The sequence below is a fragment of the Drosophila montana genome, unplaced genomic scaffold, assembly GCF_035044405.1.
Source record: "Drosophila montana isolate Dmon_TW-CO22-7 unplaced genomic scaffold, ASM3504440v1 contig_3217_1, whole genome shotgun sequence".
NCBI classification, from domain to species: Eukaryota; Metazoa; Arthropoda; class Insecta; order Diptera; family Drosophilidae; genus Drosophila; species Drosophila montana.
In genome coordinates this window covers 1043407-1064858 of record NW_026998097.1, presented here as the reverse complement: position 1 = coordinate 1064858, position 21452 = coordinate 1043407, and the positions used below count along the sequence as shown (strand labels likewise).

At 41.0% G+C, this 21452-nt stretch overlaps 1 protein-coding gene and 1 long non-coding RNA gene across 2 annotated transcripts in view; one reads left to right on the top strand and one right to left on the bottom strand.

Annotated features, from left to right (window-relative positions):
• fz (frizzled) overlaps positions 1-19418 on the top strand; it is a 102534-nt gene extending 83116 nt beyond the window's left edge. The window contains exon 5 of the mRNA XM_064689063.1: positions 17305-19418. Coding sequence (XP_064545133.1) covers positions 17305-17837 — 533 coding nt within the window. The 3' untranslated portion in view covers positions 17838-19418. The remainder of the gene's footprint in view (positions 1-17304) is intronic.
• On the bottom strand, positions 2222-2780 carry LOC135433278 (uncharacterized). The gene is made up of 2 exons (XR_010437060.1): positions 2675-2780; positions 2222-2571 (listed from the first exon to the last, which is right to left on the bottom strand). It is a non-coding gene; the product is annotated as an uncharacterized LOC135433278 (long non-coding RNA).
• Positions 19419-21452: the final 2034 nt, after the last annotated feature.

The following is a 21452-nucleotide window of genomic DNA, read 5'->3' as shown; positions in this document are numbered from 1 at the left end:
CAAACATGGGTAAAAGTGGTTGATAGCGAGACAGTGGAGTAGTCCAAAGGGGGGCAGCTACTACTCAAATAATTGGGAAAAGGAAAAAAGTATAAGAGTTAAATGTGTAAGCATGTATAACAGTAGAAATATCCTATAAATTATTTATAAAAGTTAATTATAAAGGCTCATATTAAAGCAAAAATAGAGTGGAATGGGGTGGAGGTTTTGTAAAATTCAATGAATTAGCAACACTTATAAGTATAACAGCATATAACAGTGGGAATAGATATCTAAACGTTATTTATAAAAGCAAATATAACAGTAAAGCTAAATCCAAAATCATACAATTTCTTTGGGATAGTTTATATTTTATAATGCAATGAATTTATAAAAGTTACCGTTATACGCTTTACTTTTGTATAACAGTTTCCGGATCTAAATAGCTTTCTCGAAAATGTTGTGTAGATAACATTATTTTACTACTATTTAGATCCACATCCCTCTTTCTCTCTCTTTATCTCTCTCTCTCTCTCTCGCTCTCTCTCTCTCTCTCTCTCTCATTCTATCTTATTCCTATGTGACCCTTTTTGGCCACTTGCCAGCTATGGACGCCACTGTCAATTGCTACCCCCCCTTGCCCACCGCCAAAACTACGCCCACCGTTTTTGCTGCGGCGGCTGCTGCTGCTGTCCAGTTCTTGGCGGCGTGTTGTGGGCAATCAAAGCAATTGCAGTTCCCCGGGCTGCAAGTGTTCGTATGGAAGAGCAAGAAAAAAGCGAAGAAACCCGGCAAAAATAATGAGCTGTAACCCTTTTGGACCCGGCCCAAGCAGCCGGTTGAGAAATTAATTAAGGCAAAGGGGCTACCAAACTGCAAACAGAGATTGCAGAGTGTGGCTAGTGTGGTTCGAGTAAGTGATTCGAGTGAGGTGTCGTCGGTTGGGTTGTTTGATTTGATTCCTGCACGACCTTCGTCCAGCGTCTGTGTCTCCACATATGTGCACATACATATATGTAAATATGCACATACATGCCCAGCTTGTACTTATCTTCCTCGCACAATCTGCTGTGCAATAAATCTCAGCTGAAACTCAGCCACGCCTCCAACGACTACTCTAATTTTTATGCATGACAACGCCGCTAAAATGGTTGGCCCAAAAGTTAAGGCCCCGTCCGCCCATCATCCATTCCTTGCAAGAAGAACTTTTTGCCTACTTGCTTAATTTTTTATGCGCTGCGTCAAAGTTTTCATTAAAGTTTGATTAAAAATAAATTATTGGTTATTAAAAATGATTAGTTTTGCTAGAGTGAGGAGCACTCAACTGAAGTAGCCAAAGAAACGCCTCAGAGAACTTTTATAAAGAAAACAGAGAATAATGAAATTGTTAATGGCCTTGTCCCTGGGGAAGGGGGAAGGGGGCAGGGACAGGGGCAGTGCCAAGGAGTCGTTTGATGTGACAAAGACGAGGGCGAACAGGGCACGATGATGGTCATTTGAAAGTCAATGGACCTCGAGTCTATAGCGTAGAGGGGCAATAACAGCACTTGGAATATGTCAAGATGCCAACTTGCCAACTTGTATAACAGTTTGTTCCACAAGAGCCCTTCCACTGGCTCAAACAAGTTGTGCTAAGTATATTGAATATTCAAGTTAAATAATATATTTATTAACGAAAATGAAGCTTTGACAAAACATTCTACTGTTTTAAATTTTTCTAATCAAATAATTGGGGCTGTATTTTGCTACGAATCTTTCTGTAACTCTCGAAAAATGTTTACAAAATAAACAATTGTCTGATCTTGGTAAATATTAATCCAATTGTGATATTTGCCTTGCATACACAGCACAAATCAGCATATATTAACTAATACTTTGTCTACAATTAAACAGAATTCCATTCTTCCGCAACAGTTGCAGTTCCACTTTACTCAACCGCCCATCTGTCAGGCGCGGCCATATGGCTGTCAGTGGCTGATAGTCCCCAGCACATAAGGCCCTCGTATTTATGTCTTTAAAACGTCCAAGATATAAGCCTGATGCCAGTCGGGGCTTCGTGTTAGTTGGCCTTTTTATGTCCAATACTCCTACAAGCTCCCTTTGCGCATATGGGGTCTGTTTATTACTAGTTGCTCCCAGATACCACCACTACCCACTCCCTTTCTCGGGCCCCCAAGGCGCCCACACATATGCCGGCAACCAACAGTTGTCCCCCGTTCCGTTCCCATTGTGGTCTCTGCAATTTTTCTTTAGCATTTTTATTATTCTTATTTTGTATGTTTTTTTTTCGCTGCCGCTTGTCATAATTTTTGTTTATTTTGTTTGGCCCCAGCGCTTGTTGTTGTTCGTGCGGCTTGAGAGAATGCTGCTGGGGTGGGCTGGCTGCTGCACATATAGCATAGGTCTGTGATATTTCCCAGTATTTGCTTTTATTTCCATAGCTGTCGAAACTACGCACAGCTGTCGCAGAAGCAGCCCCATTCTTCAGTTTATTGGCAACGATTTTATTGCTGCCTTCTAAGTGGGCTTTAATTTGCCTATCTATGGAACAGCCCCTTGTGCTTGCTTATGAGACAGATCCAACAATGGAAGCTGATTGTGTTTTGGAATTAAAATAATAATAATAATAAACGAAAGAGAGAGAAAGAAATGAAAACTGTTTTAATTTGTTTGCCCGAGTTTCAAGTTGACTTACCTGCCTTCCCTCAAAGCTGTTATCGAGGCAGTAATCGAAGCCCGCATGCAAATTTCAGTTCAAAGCATCGACAGTTAAGGCACACACACACACACAGCACTGTCACACACACACACACACACACACAAGTTGATTAAACTGTCAAGTGACTTTATAACTGACAGCGTTGACATTTTGATTATTAATCATTGCCAATTGGCTGAGCGCAGGCACAACTACATACAGACACATGTTCATAATATTGGCGAGGGTAGTTTAAAGTTTTGTGATAAAAGTGAATTTGCGATATCGATTCAATTGATTCACTATAAATACTATACAGGTTCTATTCAATTAGTATAGAATTGAATTCATGATACTGTATTCACATGCGCATATTAATCGATAATTATTAAAATATAAATTTATTGCATACTTAAAAGAAGGGTTCTCAAGACTAATTGTGTATATATATATTAATTATATAAATATAAACATTCAAATTCTGTTTGGTTCGTATCTGAATATGTTCGGCAACTAATATTATAAGATACATTTTCACATAAGCTCGCAGTATTTTTGGAACCAACCTCTGGTGCGAGCATAGCACTATCTGTAGCACACATCAATGCGGGCGGAGACAGAGGACAGATATGAAAGGAGGCTTAGCCCATTGAGTGCAATGCGTCCCAGACAAACTGCATTATAAACTTAAGTAGCTTTTAGAGATGTGGTGAGGGCAAGGGTCTGTCAGAATTTCGGAGATATTTGAATGAATAGAAGCACTCAGGCGTGTTTGATCCAATCCAAGGCTTACCCTGCCTTTTGTCAGCCTTTGTCAAAGACTTGTCATTAGATTATGTAATATTAAAATGTTCACTAATTATGACAGCAGCAAGTTCTCTTTCCTGCTTGTAATTATGCTGCCTCTCTTGCTCGCTCCTGTTAAACTTTTACGCAAATGAGCCAAAAAGTTGTTGGCCAAAACTATCGACAGCGAAGAGCACCTGTTGCTAGAGAGTGGGGAAGGTGAGAGAGTTGAGTTACTTAGTTACTTTTATGGCAGTTTTGCGCTAGGAACTTTTGGCTCGCAATTGTGTTAAGTGCGTTTTGATAGGCAATGAATAGGTATATAGATAAGTAAATGCTTGGAATGGGGTTCAAGTTGAAATAGTTCCAACAACAGTTCAAGACAATGGAGTTCACGAAGAGAACAGAATCAAGCTGTAAGTGTGCAAGTTCAATAAAGAGTCAGCGGTAAGTTTATTTGAGGTTAGGTCAACGACAGAGAAAAAAGAAAGTTAATGAAGAAGAAAATGTTATGGATAGATAAAGCTGTGGATTCCTTGCCAATTCTTTCGTTGTACCAAAGAAATTAAAGATATGGAAAAAGTTTTTATGTTACATGGATAGAGAATTTGAACTCCTTTATTATCGCTTTCTTCTATTCCTGTGAACTTCAATGTGATTCACAGTTTAAGCAAATACTTTAAGTCAATTGGCGAATCATTAGAGCTCCATTTCAGTTACAAAAGACCAGTTAAAGAGGCATAAACAAACAGCAAGTAAATGCAACGTGTAAATGCGTACAATGAACATTCGCTCAGTTGCACTGGCAACAAAACAATACCAACAGCAGCAGCAACAGAAACAGGAACAACAAAAACAAGGACTCTCCAAATGCTAATTACACGCTGCGAGAAGTGTAAAAAGGCAAAAGGAAATCCTGGAAAAGCGGCGCCAGCGCAATTCACGAAAACCAAGTCATGTAATGAGATTGCAACTGCCTTCGAGTTAGCCTCAGCTCCTGCCACTTGAGGCAACCAAAAACATAACTGGGAGCAAGTAAAGGGCCAGAAAACAGCACAACGAGCGAGAGGGCAAACGATTTAATGATCAAAAAAAAAAGAAACAATAAAAAGAAACTGAAGCCGAAAGAACCGAAACCAAAGAAACCCCAAAACCAAAACCGAAACTGAATCCAAAGCTGCAGCCCGTTAACTTTTGCATGCCGTTGGTGTGTGGCTAGCGGTAGTTTTGGGATGCCAGAACAAAAGCTGCTTAAAGTGGGCGACTGATTGAGTGCGAGCGAGAGAGCGGCGGCCACTGATGGCATTGCTTTGTTTCGTCTGTGTGTGTGTGTGTGTGCGTGCGTGTGTGTGCACTCACTCGTTAGCTGCACATTTTGCCAGCCCTTTTTTGGACTGGCGCATTGTTTTTGTTTTTACTTCATTGTCTTTGGTTATGCACAAGGAGCCCTTTCTAGCAGCGGCAGCAGCAGCGCCACCTGGCGGCCCAACGCACAGTAAAGTCATCAATATTGCTTATTTGCAACAGCGCTTTTTGCTGCTGCTCCTTCCCCCGCGCTTCAGCTCCGCCGTTTTCTTGTTATTGTTGTTTGGCAGTTATTGTAGCTGCTTTCCTTCCGCTCTCCCCCGCCAGAAACTCACACTAACTTCCACTCTGCCGCCAGTGGAAGCCTCTGTCTGCACAAATTGCGTTTTGTTCTGCCTCTGCCGCTGCCTCTGCTGCTGCTGTTGCTGCTGCCTTCGCTTCCGCTTGTCCCGTTTTTATTGTTGCTTTGTGTGTTGATTTATGTGCACTGCATGTGTGGGCGTGTGTGGGCTTTTGGGGCGTGCCTCCAGCTGCAGTTGCCGTCGCCGTCGACGTCGACGTTAACGTCGACTTTGAAGTCGTCGCTGACTTCCCTGGAGGAGACATAAAGTGCACTGCGGTGGCATTGGCAGTAACTGTTGCTGTAGCAGTAGCTGCCGCTGCTGCTGCGTCTTGTTGCGCATACAAATTGGTTTTAGTTATTAATGGTGTGTATAATTAAGCGGGTGCCTTTTGTTGCCAACTTTGTCTGCAGTTTGTTAGAATGTTTCTTAATAATTTGTGTGCGCATCGCTCAAGACAAGCATCGAGGCAGAGGCAAGCGGAAGGCGCGATGAAACATGGCGAAAGGGGTGCAGGGTGCAGCGGAAGTTACTTTAATTGATGGCGAACGGAAACAAGCGGAATCAGATCTGTTTTTCGAGCAGTATCTAGAATAATTGCATTCCTAATGGGTTTAAATAAAACAGGTTAGCTTTAAGTTTTCCCTATTTTTGAGTACAACATGGTTAAAAAATAATAATAATACAACGTTTTCAAATATATATCTTATTAAATTATTTATAATACATTTAGAGCTATATTAAAGCCACTTTTTGATCCGCATTAAATGCCTGGCTAGTTCTATTTGCTTTCATCTAATAATATTAACCTTTACAAATTTATCTAGTCAATCTCATTTGGTATTAAATTGTTTTGCCGCAATCCCTTGCACGGTTCATTTAAGCTTTTACTTATTTTGCGGTTTCTGGTTAGGTTGATTAACTTTAGTCAATACACAAACCAAATCAAGCCGAGAACTGTGGTCGCCTCAGGGAGTCCCAAGTCAATAACTGTCCGCCGTTCTGACCCTTTCAATTAAAAAAGTGCCAGAAACAAGCCTAAAGCCGGAACCTAAAACCCAAACCCAAGCACAAGCCCAAGCCCAAACCCCAAATCGTGTTTGTCTATCAATCAGTCGAACAAATAACCGAAAAAAAGCACTTGGCCCGGAGACTTAACAGATTCGTGCAGCACTTGGCAATTGAAACCTAAACCTTTTTTGTTTTTCCTTTTCCGTTTTAATGGAAACTCTCATTACGAATGCAGCATGTGAAAATCGCTAACCGCAGTGCGGGGAATATAGGGTAAATATTGTTTTTTTTTTTGCGATATTTGTTTTTATTTATTTTATAATTTTTCTTATTTTTTTTGGGCTAATGTTCTTGACGCCTGCATAAACTTTGATTCCTCTCGATATCGCACTCAAGAAGAGCAATAAAAAAAATATATAAATTGATGCTAAATGCTAAGCAAATGTTGCCTTAGCAACTTTTAATTGAATGTACACAATCGCCGTTGGGGAAAACACAAGTGAGAGCGAGAGTTGGTTATACGAAAATATTCATAAATTTTCTATAGAAAATTCCTGGTGTGCTGGCAAAGTTTTGTCAGCACTTGCGGGCGTTTGTAGCCCCCAAGTCTTATTGCCCATCATAAAAAAAGAAGGGAACCACAACTTTTCTAATTTATTTCCTATACATCCCGTGCATGTGTGTGCATGCTATATATTGTGTTAATACATATTAAATAATACTTACTTTGTATTTTTCTTTGGCCCACCCTCAAACACTGCCAAGCAAAACCAAATTTGAGACTTTTGTTCTAAGCAACTCGGCAACTCGGTAAAATGTAAGCAAAACTCTGGCCATGCAAACTCAAAGAAAACTTTTCCCTCAGCTTACTCCACAGAATGTTTTGAGACTTAGAAGTTGAGCGGTTGCTGAGAACTGAGCGAGTTTCCCAGTTCCGCAGTTTCTCAGTTCCGCAGTTTCTCAGTTCCCCAGCTGGTGCGAGAGTTCGCTTCTCTCTCCTGGGCCCTGACGCCGCTGGTGTTGACTGTTGTGGGCTCAAAGCTGACAGGATTATTTATCTAGGATTTGGTAACTTGCGTTGCATAGTTTTAGGCGCACTTCGAGTGTATTTTATAAGATTTCAAGGAACAACTGCATGCATCTAATCTTTGTATGTATCTAATTCTTTGCCCAACTAGATAACATCCCAAAGCAGAAGCATCCGCTTAAAGATAATCAAGCAACGCATTTCAGGGCAACCTTATGACTATTTCCGTCATTTGACATTTACACCATTTGCCTAGGCACCTGGCTTCTACCTGGCCAGTTACTTCCCCCCGCGGTGCAATTACATTAAATTAAATTTCCTGTAATGAACATTTTTGTACTTTTACAAGGCTGCTTTGGCACGGTAACCTCTGAACTTTCACGTTCTCGTGTCGCTGGATAATTGAGTTTAGACCGCGCAGCACGCGACCAGCCAATGCGACATTTGGGGACAGTCGACGGGAGGGGCGAGTGCGGGTGCGGGTGTGGAAGCGGGTTTAATGGGACACACATAAAAACACCGCAGAGACGCGTGTAAAAACAAGCTAAAAAAGGATTTATTGTTATATTATTGTTTACATAGCGGGCGGTAAACCTTTTGAAAATGCCAAGAAAATGGAAAATTAAAAACAAGCAGCATATCCTAGTATTATCTTCTAAGCTTTTTTTCTGAATTCGGCTATCAACTTGACGGGGGGCTGTTGTGCTTAATTTTTTTAATGGCATGTTCTATGATTTATATTCTTTGGCCCCCTTGTAGGGGTCTCTTTCTCTCTCAATTTCCCTCGGGTGCTTCCACTCGACGAAAATTCGTTTATTTATAGCTCCAACACATGCCAAAACATTCTTAACCTTAACCCGAAGCTAACCGCAAACACGTATATTCCCATGGAAAATAAATTCCATTTTCATTTGCCATTTTCTGTTTTCAAACGAAAATGCCAAAAACGCAAGTTGCGCAATTTCATAAATTTTAATCCTTTTTTATTGCCGTAGTCCTCGCTGTTGGGTTTTGGCTAGCGGGAGGGGGGCGGAAGATAGCTCGGAAAAGCATTGCGACAAGCAAAAGGTGTGCGGAAAATGGAAAGTGAAATACACGAAACTCATTTCCGTCGCGCACTTGGTTTGTCTTCCCCCTGTCTAAAAGAGGGGTGGCGAGGGCTTGACAATGCTTAAAAAATATCAACTACACACATTGCAATAGACTGATCGACTTGGATATACCCATTAGCAGCATTAAATAATTCGTGGAATATGTTTTAAAAATCATAAATCTGTGTAATTGTTCTCATTTATCTTATGATCTTCACATGTATAATTTTAGGAATTATTATCAGTACTACATTCCACAGTTAAATTTAGAGTAAACATTTATATGTTTTCCCCCTTTATTGAGTCTTCTCTCTATATAATTGTAATTGGGATTCTCCGGACATAAGCCCGCGTGTAAGAAGTTACACTTAACCCCGCAGCATGAAACACGAAACACGAAACTAACCGTCGGATGTGCGAGAGGGTGAAACGTGGTTGGGGTCGACAATTGTATAAGTACGAGCTACAATATGAAAAGGTAAGAGTGCTTAGTGCAGCACTAATTACTTTGGCACCTCACATTATGAGCGTGTGGGCAGAACGCGGGGGGAAAAGGGCAAATGGGAACTGTAACAGGTAAAGGGACATAGAGGACGGCACACTTAATGTCAAGCATACGCCACGTTGAATGCCTGCGGTTAGGTCTCACCTTGCTCTCTCTCTCTCTCTCTCTCTATCATTCACTCTCGCTCTTTCTTTCTCTGTCTGCGTTGGGTGCCGCATAATTTAAATAACAAGTTTGAAACGGCTTTGGGGTCGGCATTTTAATATGCGCCCAACTGTCGAAAAGGAAAAACAAATGAAAATTGCGAGAAAAATGGCGGGAATGCATGTGAGTGCGGCCATGTGTGTGTGTGTGTCTGTGTGTGTATGGGCCGCTAAAATGCGCTGCCAGAGAACATGGCAGGACAGGATATGAGCAGGAACCGCGTGGATGCGTCTAGTCTCGTCCTGTCCTGACGCGCGTAATTTATGCATGTCTAAGCCGCCCTTTGGCATTGTGAATGCGTTTTGTGTGTGTGTGCCATGTGTGTGTGTACTTGTGTGTGGATGTGTGTGTGTCAGTGTGCGTGCCTTTTGAAATGACACGGACAGAAATCAAATGCTTTGCCTCTGTCACTGAAGTGGGAATGGAGTGCAGAATGAGAGATGCGATAGGGATAGATGGATGGCAATTGAACGAGTAAATGAATGAACGAATGAATGAATTGGTCGCATGAATAGCATTCACTCAAAACTCATCAAATAGTGCTCAAAGCAATCAGAGAGAAAATGTCAAATATTTTCAAATTTATTGTGACAAGGAATTTCAAAGCTTTTCAAATGGAACATATTGAATATTTGGAGAATATTAAGACCAAAGTTTGTGGGGAATTAAGTGCTCAAATAATTATTATACATGTGTAAGCCAAGGAAATATGTGGGAAATATGTAAATGTCTCTATATATATAACTTATTGTCCTGACTGACTGACTGACTGACTGACTGATTGATGATCAACGCACAGACCAGGCCGTGTGAGCTATTGACGTTATATGATGGAGGGCCACACTAAGACGGGGCTTTGGTTAATTCCACCCAAAAAGAAAAACCGCATTCGGTTTGCCGTAACCTGATTTTTAAATATATTTTCGAAAATTTATAAAATACGTACGCAAAATCCACGCATTTTGGAAGAAAAATTCGGGTAAAAAATATAACTAAGATGGAGGGGAAATGTTAATTCCAGCTTTGTTCAATTCTCTATTGGAATTGATTTCTTAAATTTGAAGCAAAGAACTTGGACCGGGTAAGGACAGTAAATACCATGCTAGTTGTTAATATAATATTAAACATTGAATAATAATAGAACAATAGAAAAATATATATATAAAACAAGTAGATCATCAAACAGACATTATAGAAGAGATTCAATTTAAGTGCCAGGAAATAGTTAATCCTGCGGATGATGCCATATTTTTCGCATCAATTAAGACGACATCTGCTATCGCATAAGTGCATCAACAAATTCAGGTCTTCACTTATCTGTGCCACTTAATTGTGCCACTTCGCGTTGCGTTGTCAATTCTAAAAAGCACTTGGCCCAATCAAGAGTTCAACAAACTGTTGCACAAGTGACAAAAACAGCAACATAAAAAAAAATACAAAACGAATATTTGCGACACGCGACATTAAAAACGTGGCAGGCAATAAAAATTGAGGTCAACAGCAGCAGAGACAACAACAACAACAACAAGAGCAACAACAGCTAATGAATAACAATGGCAAAAACTACAACTATAAAGGGGGGAGGGGGGAGTGCGGGCGGTGAGGGGCATAAAACAGAGGCGAGGTTTATCAAGATGCGCAATTAAATATGGAAATGCGCAGAAATGGAAAATGGAGGCAGCAGCAGCAGCAGCAAAAAAAACGCAGCAGCAACAATAACAACATGAAATCCGCACACGCGACAAGTTTCATTAGCGTTGACTTCTACCGCCCCCGCCCCTCTCCGCTGCCGACCGGGCCCCATCACTTGACACCACGAAAAAGTAAAAAAAAAATACTACAGAAAACTTTAAAACAATTAAATGTCATTTTGTGGCACATTTTATTTAGTAAAAGTGGGCAATGTGGCATGCGGGCGCCAAGAGGGCGTGTCAGCCATTGTGTGTGTGCTGCTAGGTAAGCATATGCGCTGGCTGGTGGCGAAGGGGCGGGGCGGGGCGGCGGGGGGCATTGTGGCGTTGTTGTGTATTTAAGTTGAGTGTTGTTGTCAACGCATTTGCGATTATTTGCTGCAAATATTTGAAAATTAAACACAGACCCACGGGACGTGAATGATGTGGTGGGCGGGTGTGGGGGGAGGGGCGGACAGGGTTATGGTAGGGGTGGCAGAGGCAGAGACATGCCTAAAATTTGTTAAGAATTTATATTACGTGTCGACAGCAACAGCAACAACAACGACAACAACAGGAGTAGCAGCTGCCATCGAGGTTAGATACTGGGGGCAGGCGCAGACAATGCAAACAATTTCAATTTGCATGTAGAAACAAGGACACAAACACAGTCACACACACAGTCGCACACATAGGCACGCACACTAGCACAGTTGTAAAATGGCTGCCAAAGTTCAAAATGCAACTATGCGGGGTTGTCCTTGTCAGCTGAGAGGTGCACACGGGGCCACAAGAGGGCGCATTAAGTGGCGGTTGGGAACATTTGTGGTACTTTGGAGCATATGGAACTGTTGAAAGAACGTGTCGCCAACAGTGTAGATAAAGACTTAGGCCAAAGAAGGTGACTGAATGATTATAGGCTAAAAGAGGCTGAGAGTCCTTGTGCACGTTAACGAACACGTTCCTAGAATATATGTATACATATAGATATAGATGTATGTATTTGCTGGCGATTAAACTAGGCAGATACATTTTCCGTTCCACTTGTAATTATCGAATTGAAATGCAGCATATGCCTACAATAATCAATTCATATTAAATATCGATAGTCAATTATTGTAAATCTCAAATTTTTCCTATGCGCTTGTATAAAAATCAAATAGATTGTAATGAAAATTGAACCTTTTCAAAGCACTCACTCAATGAAAAGCTGCCTCTCTATTAAGTTTATGAACTGGATTTTAAAGAGATTTTTTTCATTTTTAGAGCAAAATGCCCGCCCATGGCTAAGTTTATTATCAATTTCGCCTGCACACATCCTGCCAGCTTGACGCCCTACCCTCCCCCTTCGACCATTTTAATCTGTTTCACAATTTTCAGCAGCTGCTCCTATCGCTCTTCCTCTCTCTCGCTCTCTCTCGTTGCGAAGAGCAATCCCCAGACATGACATTTCACCTGCTGCTCACCTGGCGAATATCCTGTTTTTGCGACCATGTACAGTCTGTGCCCATATCTACATACACACATCTATATAGCTATAGCTATGGCTATACCTATACCTTTGTATGTTCACGTTAAGTCTGCTGCACACGCCTGATGAAACTGTCAACTGTCATTTAAATTTAATCGCATGTTGTTTCTCTCGCTTTGGAGTTGTCGCCGCGATTATTGTCGCCAGTTGTAGCTCTGGCTTGACGGCTGCCCGACTCCCCTTTCCAACAGATTTTAATTACTGCTTCACAAGACAACGAAAGTCAACCGGGCAACCCTATACTAGACGCCGCCCCCCCCCCCCCCTCTCCTTACCCTTGTAAGCCCCTGCCTCTAAAAATTCAGCTGCTGTCAGTCGCTTATCGCTTTGGCTTTATAAAAATAATATAAAGAGACACTCATTAGGTTGGTTTCTGTCTCTATCTCTGCTTCTGTCTCTGTCGCTGTCTCGACTCTGTCTCTGTTTCAAGTTTCTGTTTGCTTGGCAGCTCTGCTCCATTTAGATAAGTGACACATAAATTAAGCAATTTTCCTTTTATTTTACTTGCTGTTTCAATCGTTCGCTCTCCCTCTCTCTCACTCTCTCTCTCAGTCTCAGTCTCACTCTCTGCTCTGTGTGCCAGCATAAAAGAATAATTATAAAACAATTGTCAAGCTGCTTATGTTGCCTTTGGCTCCCTTTGCTTTTCATTTGACAATTTATTCTATTTCGGTTGGAAAACTTTAGTTGATTCTAGTTGAAGCCGTTGGTTTATTAACCCCTTCACGTATTTGTTTTAATAACGAGCATTCCATCAGTCGTCATAAAGTTTATTTGCCGCATTATCTTTTATCATTTGAGGTACGCTGTTCGAGTGTAAGATAAACATTTTGACAGCAGTGTCATAAATCGTCTCCCAGGTACTATTCCGATAGCGAAACAGGGCAACGTGTCATCGAAATGTTTTAAAAGTACAAACTCTTCTTAACAGCAGTCTTATTGGACTGAATCATATCAGGTCGGTCTCTTATAACTGTTCGCTTTTTGGATTAACTGTTTATGAATTGTAACTTTAAGGGGAAAAGCTTTCAAAGCACATTAGAACGAAACTTTTTGATAATAATTTTGTGAATATATTAAAGCCAATAATAATTAGAAGGATCTTTAAAAGCTCATTTATACGCCTCTAGCTCTAAGTTTGTCTAGTTTCAGCTAAATAAAATAAGCTTTCATGAGATTTTTATTACATGTAAGGCTTAAGATTTTTAAACATGAGAAAAAGCTGTATTTAGCATTTTTTAAAAAGGTTGATAACAGTTTATAAAAAGCTTTTAAATTCACCACTCTTGCTCTAAGCTTTGTCTTGTTTCAGCTGAATAGGACAAGCTTCAATCAAACTTATTTAATTTACATGTTAAGCTTTGGATTTATCAACATGAGAAGAATGCTGTATTAATAATTTTGTGAAAAGATTAATATGCATTTAGAAAGAGCTTTAAAAGCTCATTAATACGCGATTCTAGCTCTAAACATAGCTTAGTTTCAGCTGAACAGCCTATTTAACTATTTAGCTGAACAGGCTATTTTAACCACATTACATTATTATTTGTGGAAAGACTAATACTTATTTAGAATTAGCATTGAAACCTCCTTAATACGTCAGCCATGCGTTGTCTTAAGGCAGCTTATTAGAAAAAGCTTTAATGAGACTTTTTGAGTTTAATTGTTAAGCTTAGGAATTTTTCACTATTCATCGTCAGTTGTATTTATCTAACCACGCATGAGAAAATTAACATTATTTTTGTTTGGCTCCTCCCATTTTTTTGCTACTAGTGCAGCTAGTCTGAAAAATTGTCTCATGAATTAAATTGCTCTTGGTTTTAGCACCTTTAAATTGTAGCTAGACAAAGCATGCTTTTGTTGGCCAGTGACACCTCATTCGAGGCCCAACGTCAAAGTCAGCCTCATGATGTGTTTGCTAGTTTCAACAGCAGGTCTGTTGAAGGCGCTGCCTTTGTTCATTTCTCTCACCTGCTCAAGAGCCGAGAGCTGAGTATGCGTACTCGTTATTTGGCCAACAGATTAACACCTTTTGAGTGGATGTTTCAACACGAAACTTGTTCCCACTTGCCGCAGGCAGCAGAAACACAGAGCAACTGCTGCAGCTGCTGCTTCTTCAATGTGTGCTGGCAAAAACTTTTTCTCATTTTATTTTTTTTGTTTTCTGTTTGGTTTGGTTTGGTTTATAATCAAATGCAATGGCATGACTAAAAATGGAATTTTTCTGTCTGCACTTCATCAACATGCGAGGCCCCAAATGACTCAAAAGACGGCCAGACAAACGGACGGACAAAAGTCAACGCAACATCCCGAACCTGAACCTGAACCCAGATGCAGGCGCAGGCGCAGGCCCAACCCGTTCCCAACACGCATTCCTCATGCCATACAAAACAATTGACATGCTTTGTCGTTGTTGTTGTTGTCGTTGTTGTTGTTGTTGCTGTTGTTGTTGTTGGTGTTGCTGCAGTACTGACAGCAGTGAATTGTCACAGCAGCAACTGCAGCAACCGACTTCTCCTTCGCCTCTCTTGTCAACTTGGCTGACTGCAAAATGCAATTTTCCAAAATGGCCAGCAAAAGGTTGGCACTCGGAACGGGTTTGCTTTGAAAGGACTCGCCAGACGGGAACTGGTTCCACATCGTCAACAGCAAATTGTCTGCTCTTTATTTATCAATAGTGCGATCCCCAAACCCCCGATTCCCGATTCCTGATTCGAGATTCTCAATTCTTGCATCCCGATTTGCGATCCAATACCAAGCCCAGGGACTGGTTTCCTTTCAATATCATTTCATTTCGCCCTAGACTCTGACGCTCTGACTATCTGGCTAACTGACGCTCTGATATATCATTGCTGTCTTTTGCTCTTCTGCCGCAAATTAAGATCAATATCGAGGCTCAAACCGGGCGGTAGCCGTTCCATCGGCAGGTGGCATTCGTATTCCGTTTGTGGCTGCAAAATTTCGCTCTCTTTCTCTCGCTCTCTTCCCCTCTCTCTTTCTCTCTCTGGGATCTCTGATTTATTTTCAGTTTCCAGTGGCGGAAATCGCTTAATACGTGGGACGTGGAACGCGTTCGGTTTTAGTTTTCAATTCAATTGGCGCGCTTTGATGTCCAACTGCTGCTGCTGCTCCTCCTCCTCCCCGCCTCCTGCTCGTGCCAGCTTACCGCCCATTTAAGCGGCATACCTAGAACTGGCTCCCCGCTGTGGCAAAGCCTCCTCCCCACTCCAATTCGCCGCAGTTATTTATTGTATTCGTTTATCTGCATTTTCCAGGCGCTTATAAATTTCGTTGCGCTTAATTTGCTAAAGAACTGCAGCTCAAATGACTTTTATGGCTGGGAATTATATTTCCAGATATAAACGGTTGCAACAAATTGAAGCACCCAGCGGCGCCATCTGTTGGCTGAAAAGGAAGCTCTGGCATTATATGTACAAAATATTATATCCGATTTATCTTTAAGCATTGAATTTTCTTCTTGTAAAATATAAATCGGGCTCTTTTATTTACGTAATAATTTTAAGGAAACAGCGCGGAGCCACAAGCTTATATACATATATTCCCCAGATTAATTTTATGACTTATCTTAAGTCCGCTTAACGCACTTTTATAATTTGCCCAATATTTTCCTTGTTTTCGTGGTTCATTAAGGCAGCCGCAACTAAATAGCTGGTTAAGCTTTGTTAATTACAAAGTCAAATAGGTGAATTACACCTTCAAGTGGGTAAACAGGCCATGCAAATTAATTGAAAGTATCCACAAGTCAATCAGGCGGAACAAATTTGCGGCAAGCGGCTGGCAAACGCGCCAAGTTTCCAGAGCTAAAAAAAACTCAAAGTGAAAACTGAATTAGCATGTCATACAAGAGGAAGAGGGGGGGGGGGGTGAGTGTGGTGGAGAGCGCGGGGCAGCTGCAACAGCTAATCGATAATTTATGAGCAGAGGAGCTGGCTAAATCGGGCGGGTTAGCCTAACCCGTAACATGTCTATAAATAGCGCTAATGAGCAGTGCAAGCGAACAAGTTCCAGCTCCGACTCCAGCCAACTCCGACCATCAATCGCTCACTTCGTTTCATTGCGGTGTCAATGGATGGCGACAACAGCAACAACAACAACAACAACAACATGGGGCAGGGGGAATCAGTGGGGGGGCAACTGCTTGTAAATTGTTTAAACAAGCGTCGGCACATTGACTTTGAACCAATGTGTGTGCTTATGTGTGCGTGTGTGTGTGTGTGTGTGTATGCGAGTATTTGATAAAAGAGACGACTTCGTTCCACTGTGGCTGTTTAAGCAATCGTTGTGTAAATATTTACCCGAAAGGTAAAAGTTAAATTAAGCATTGTTTATCTTTGTCTTCCCCCCTCCCCCTGCCTCCTCCCTGCCCGCCGCACTGTCACTCTCTATCTGTGCCATAAATGACGCTACTATTGGCATTAAACCGGGTATTTGCCACAAATATTTGCGCTGCATTTCGCCAGATGTAGACATTAATTGTCACATTTATACTGCAACTCGACTTAGGCAAATGCTGTGCAACATGCAACTTGTATAATTTCTACAATATTTATACAGCAAACTTTTGACTGCGGCAAACTTAAGCTGCCACATTCTGGATAACTTTTCACTGAGCAAGTGCAGCAGGAATGTGCTTCAATTTGGGTAGCAAAAATAGCTTCAACTTGTGACAATTGTAAATTATTTGTGGATGCTTAAGTCGTGTAATGAAGTGTCTCCATTTAATATATTATACTTCTCTCTTTAGATCTTTATTATAAAGCTCGAATGTGTAGAGAGCCAACAACTTATTTTAAAGTCCAATAATTTATTTACCCTTTAATGTGCAAGATCTTAGCTCAGCGAAGCTGAGCATGCATGTTTCTTATATTAACTATTGCTTCCGATGATCATGGGTGCAATTAGATGTGAGATTGTCCCGAAAAGGAATACTGGATTCGCTCTGATTTCTGTTCGCCCATGTTCGAAGAGTAAGCTCTGTGACAGACATGATTGAGGAGAGATTCCCATTTTAAAGTTTACAAAATAATCAATGACAGCATGTTTACATTAGCTGATATTTAATCCAAGAATACAAACACGCTCTCTATCATGCAACTTATATAAACATTTCCTCTCTCTTTTTCGTTTTTCCGCAGGTGACATCCTCTCGGGCGTGTGCTTTGTGGGCCAGCTGGACACGCATTCGCTGGGCGGCTTTCTCATATTGCCGCTGTGCATTTATCTCTCGATCGGCGCTCTCTTTCTGCTGGCCGGTTTCATCTCGCTCTTTCGCATACGCACCGTGATGAAGACGGATGGCAAGCGTACGGATAAGCTGGAGCGCCTGATGCTGCGCATCGGCTTCTTCTCGGGCCTGTTCATACTGCCCGCCCTGGGGCTGCTGGGCTGCCTGTTCTACGAGTACTACAACTTTGACGAGTGGATGATTCAGTGGCATCGCGACATATGCAAGCCATTCTCCATACCCTGTCCGGCTGCCCGGCCGCCGGGCACGCCAGAGGCGCGTCCGATATTCCAGATCTATATGGTCAAGTATCTGTGCTCCATGCTGGTGGGCGTGACGTCCAGCGTGTGGCTGTACTCCAGCAAGACCATGGTCAGCTGGCGAAACTTTGTGGAACGGCTCCAGGGCAAGGAGCCGCGCACACGGGCCCAAGCGTATGTCTAGTATGAGACGGCGGCGGCGGGGGCTGACATAGCGGCTAACGAGAGTTACTTAGCGTTTAGCACGTAAATACTAGAGTCCACCCTGCCACAAGCGAGCCACCCTGAACATAAGAGCGCAGATGTAGTCGTAGCTTAGCCTCATGCAGATTTGTATAAAGTTCATCTCTACCCCGCACGCGCACCCGCACCCGCCCCTGCACCTGCACCCCCGCAAGCAAATCAAAAGTTGACCCTAAACTATTGTTTAATATTTTAGCTATACATACATATATATAGATATGAAAGCTGAGGGATTGCGCAACTAGTGGCTTTCCTGTTGAACCAAAACTATGCGAATAAGTTGAACATTTTAATTGGTAAGTGTATCTTTAGTATGTCTTACTTCCTAGTACTCAAGTATCCTAGTTATTATTGACTCATCCACTTCCATTTCTCACGCTTCCGTTTCCTTTGCTGCAAATGGTATACGAATTTTACAAGAGTTTCCTCCATTCATTAGCTTGACTCCTTTCCACAGACGCATTCAATTCGAATAAGTTTGCATTTAAGTAGGTTTTTGATCAATTTTATTTGTGAAAGCTTTAAATGTGCCCTACAGTTAATTAAGCATACATATACACATACGTATAAGCACGTATATATGTGTGTCTAAGCTCTTTTAGAATATTTAAGAACTGGTGTGAGATTTGGCAGCCTCGCTGAGAACATTTCTTTAGGCAACAGTTGGTCACAATTTCCATAGAAATCAATTAGAAGATTCTTCACATTAAGTTCACATTTATTTATTTATGACACCCGCAAGCGACATTTCCAAGCCAGATTCTATCCCAACTGTAGCCAAATTTCACATCCGAAATATGTTAAGAACATGTTCGTAAAAAAATAAAAGTAAAATTTGAAAAGAAAAAAAAACAGCAAAAAACGTAAAAATTAAAAAAAAACACGCTTAAAACTTAATTTAAAGCTAAATGTAAAATATAAAAAAAATGCTGCATATAGAAATACACACAAAAAAAATATTAATCATTCATATGTGTGAAAAAGGAAACTACTTACTATATATATTAATATATATAACTGTATTATGTAGCAATAAATGTCCTCCATGTGCTAAACTCTTAGCGTAACCCTTAATTGTATATTAATGTAATGATTTGTTAAACTAATTAATATTTAAAGCCAAACGCGTTTTTTTTTATTAAATTTTTAATGACGTTGTAGTCATAACACTTAAGAGCTCACCCAACTGGCCCCTAAAAATATTGCAAAACTAATTAATTGACTAAGAAAGCGATTAAATAACGAACTACAAATTGAAAAACTGCCATTTAAATATGTATTTGTTAACGCGGGTATCCCCCAATTAGCCACTGTTGAGCATTTGTTTTATTGCGCATTTAATTAACTATTGTACAATTTCAGTACTAATTTTGGTAATTAGAGTCCAAATATTCAAGTAGCATTTAAGTGAACAATTGAAGCGTAAGATGCAAATGCAATTTATTCAATTATGAAAGTCGCTGTAAAATAGAAAACAAAAAAACTACGTGCATAAAATATAAACCGAACAAACAATTATAAATGTGTATACATATTTAAATAACAATGGCAAGAAAACAAAAACAAAACCAATATGAACAAATAAAACTTTATTTTATTGTTAAAGACTGAATGTGAAATGCATTTCATTTTGATTTTGCTAAAAATTTTATTTAAGATACAACAAGACGCGGAATTCGATCGCCAAAATAGCTGTAGGTTATATGTTATATATTATGTTATGCATCATTTAAATCTAGCCAAAGATTACAGTGATATTTATACCCTGTACCCAGTGAAAATGGGTATAAAACAAAGGGTATACTAGTTTTGTGCTTATGTATGTAAAAGACAGAAGGACGCATGTTCGGCTCCATTAAGTATATAAATATTTTTATTCAGTACGTAGACTGAACCATGTCTGTCCGTCTGTCCGTCTGGAAGCTGCAAAAACTACAAAAACATTGACATATATATGCTACTATACCATATTATTATATATACTATATATTGAAGAATACTCATTTTTATTCCTTGAGCCCTTTTATAAATGGTTACAAATGTATCAACATCAACAGGCGAGTTGATCTAGCCATGTCCGTCTGCCTAATTGCGTGTCCATTCGAATGTATCTTAGAGTTAGGTCCTTCTAGTGTCCGGGCAGTACGAGTTTGCTTCCGATAATCGATTACTTGTCTCGATTCCAAGCAATCGATAATCAAAATCCGGTTAGTTGAGCAAATCTTTTAGATAGAGCTAGAGTCACCAACTTTGACATAAGGCATTTTGAGTAGCATAGGCAACTCAAGTAACTTTAACATTTGTTGCTGGCAGAAAAGGTTCAGGGTATCCCTTAGTCGGGCACTCCCCACTAGAGCACTCTTACTTTAGTTTTTATTTGTGTGCATTTAGAAGTACCTGCATAAGCATTCTACAATTCACTTTGGGCCATATTTTATGATCTGAGTAATTGTCCGAGGGATACAGGGGATTTGCAGTCGAGCACACTCGACTACGGCGTTCTGGCTTGTTTTATTTGAATGGCATCTAAGGAATTTGGGACTGCTTCATTAAAATTTTAAATTTGTTGTTGGCTGGCAGTTTTGGTGTTCATCCTCAACTAATTGCATTGCAGACAATAAGCACTTGTCTCATGCTAGTCGACCAAAACTTTTCTCATTACAACCAACTAACCCACACACACACACACACACACACACACATCCGCGCAGATATACACTCTCGAAACACACACGAAGCACACACTTAAAACGCTGGCCACAAAGCAGCTTCAAATTCAATCATAACTTGCCAACACCCGCAGCTATAGCTACAGAGAGCCTTCCCTAAAAGCGCAAGCCCCGACCTACTCCGATCCACACTTGAGCCACATTGCCGTAAGCGTTGAAATTTACGAGTGGCGGGTGGGGCAGACTAGCTGCCACACACACCCACACACACACCTCTGGCCAGAAAGCACACGCCCATATAATTTTGATTACACTTGTTTTCTAAATACTCCGACTATAAAAAAACCACAGCGAAACACATGCGAGCAAATAAAATCCAGGACTACTGCACGGGCATGTTGTCGGTGCGTGCTGAATGCTGCGGAGTGGTGGGGAGAGGGGAGGGGAGGGGATCGCGGGGCCTAAGCGCCTTACCAACAAATTGCAGTTAAAAGCGACGGCCAGAAATCTGCGCTGCTTGGTAACCAGGCATGCCCCTCCCCTCGTCCCTACGCCAGCCAACGTAAACACGCGCACAGCGGGACATGTGGGTAAGGATATGAAGGATATGGCGTTGTTTTACAAAACACGTGTGCGATTTAACAACTACAATAAAAGCAACAAAAACAAAAACAGCCAGAAAATACAATAACAAGTACAGAATCAACTACAAATGCAACCAAAAGCAAGCAAAAGTTGTTTCCGGAAAAAAATACTTTCAATATGGCGGCGAGTTTTGTTGCGTTTTTATGTGACCGCCATAAAAAAGTTATTAATGTGTGTAGGTTTCGCGTGTGTGTGTGCTTGTGAGGGTGTGTGTGTGCACACGGCACAAAATGGCGCGGGCG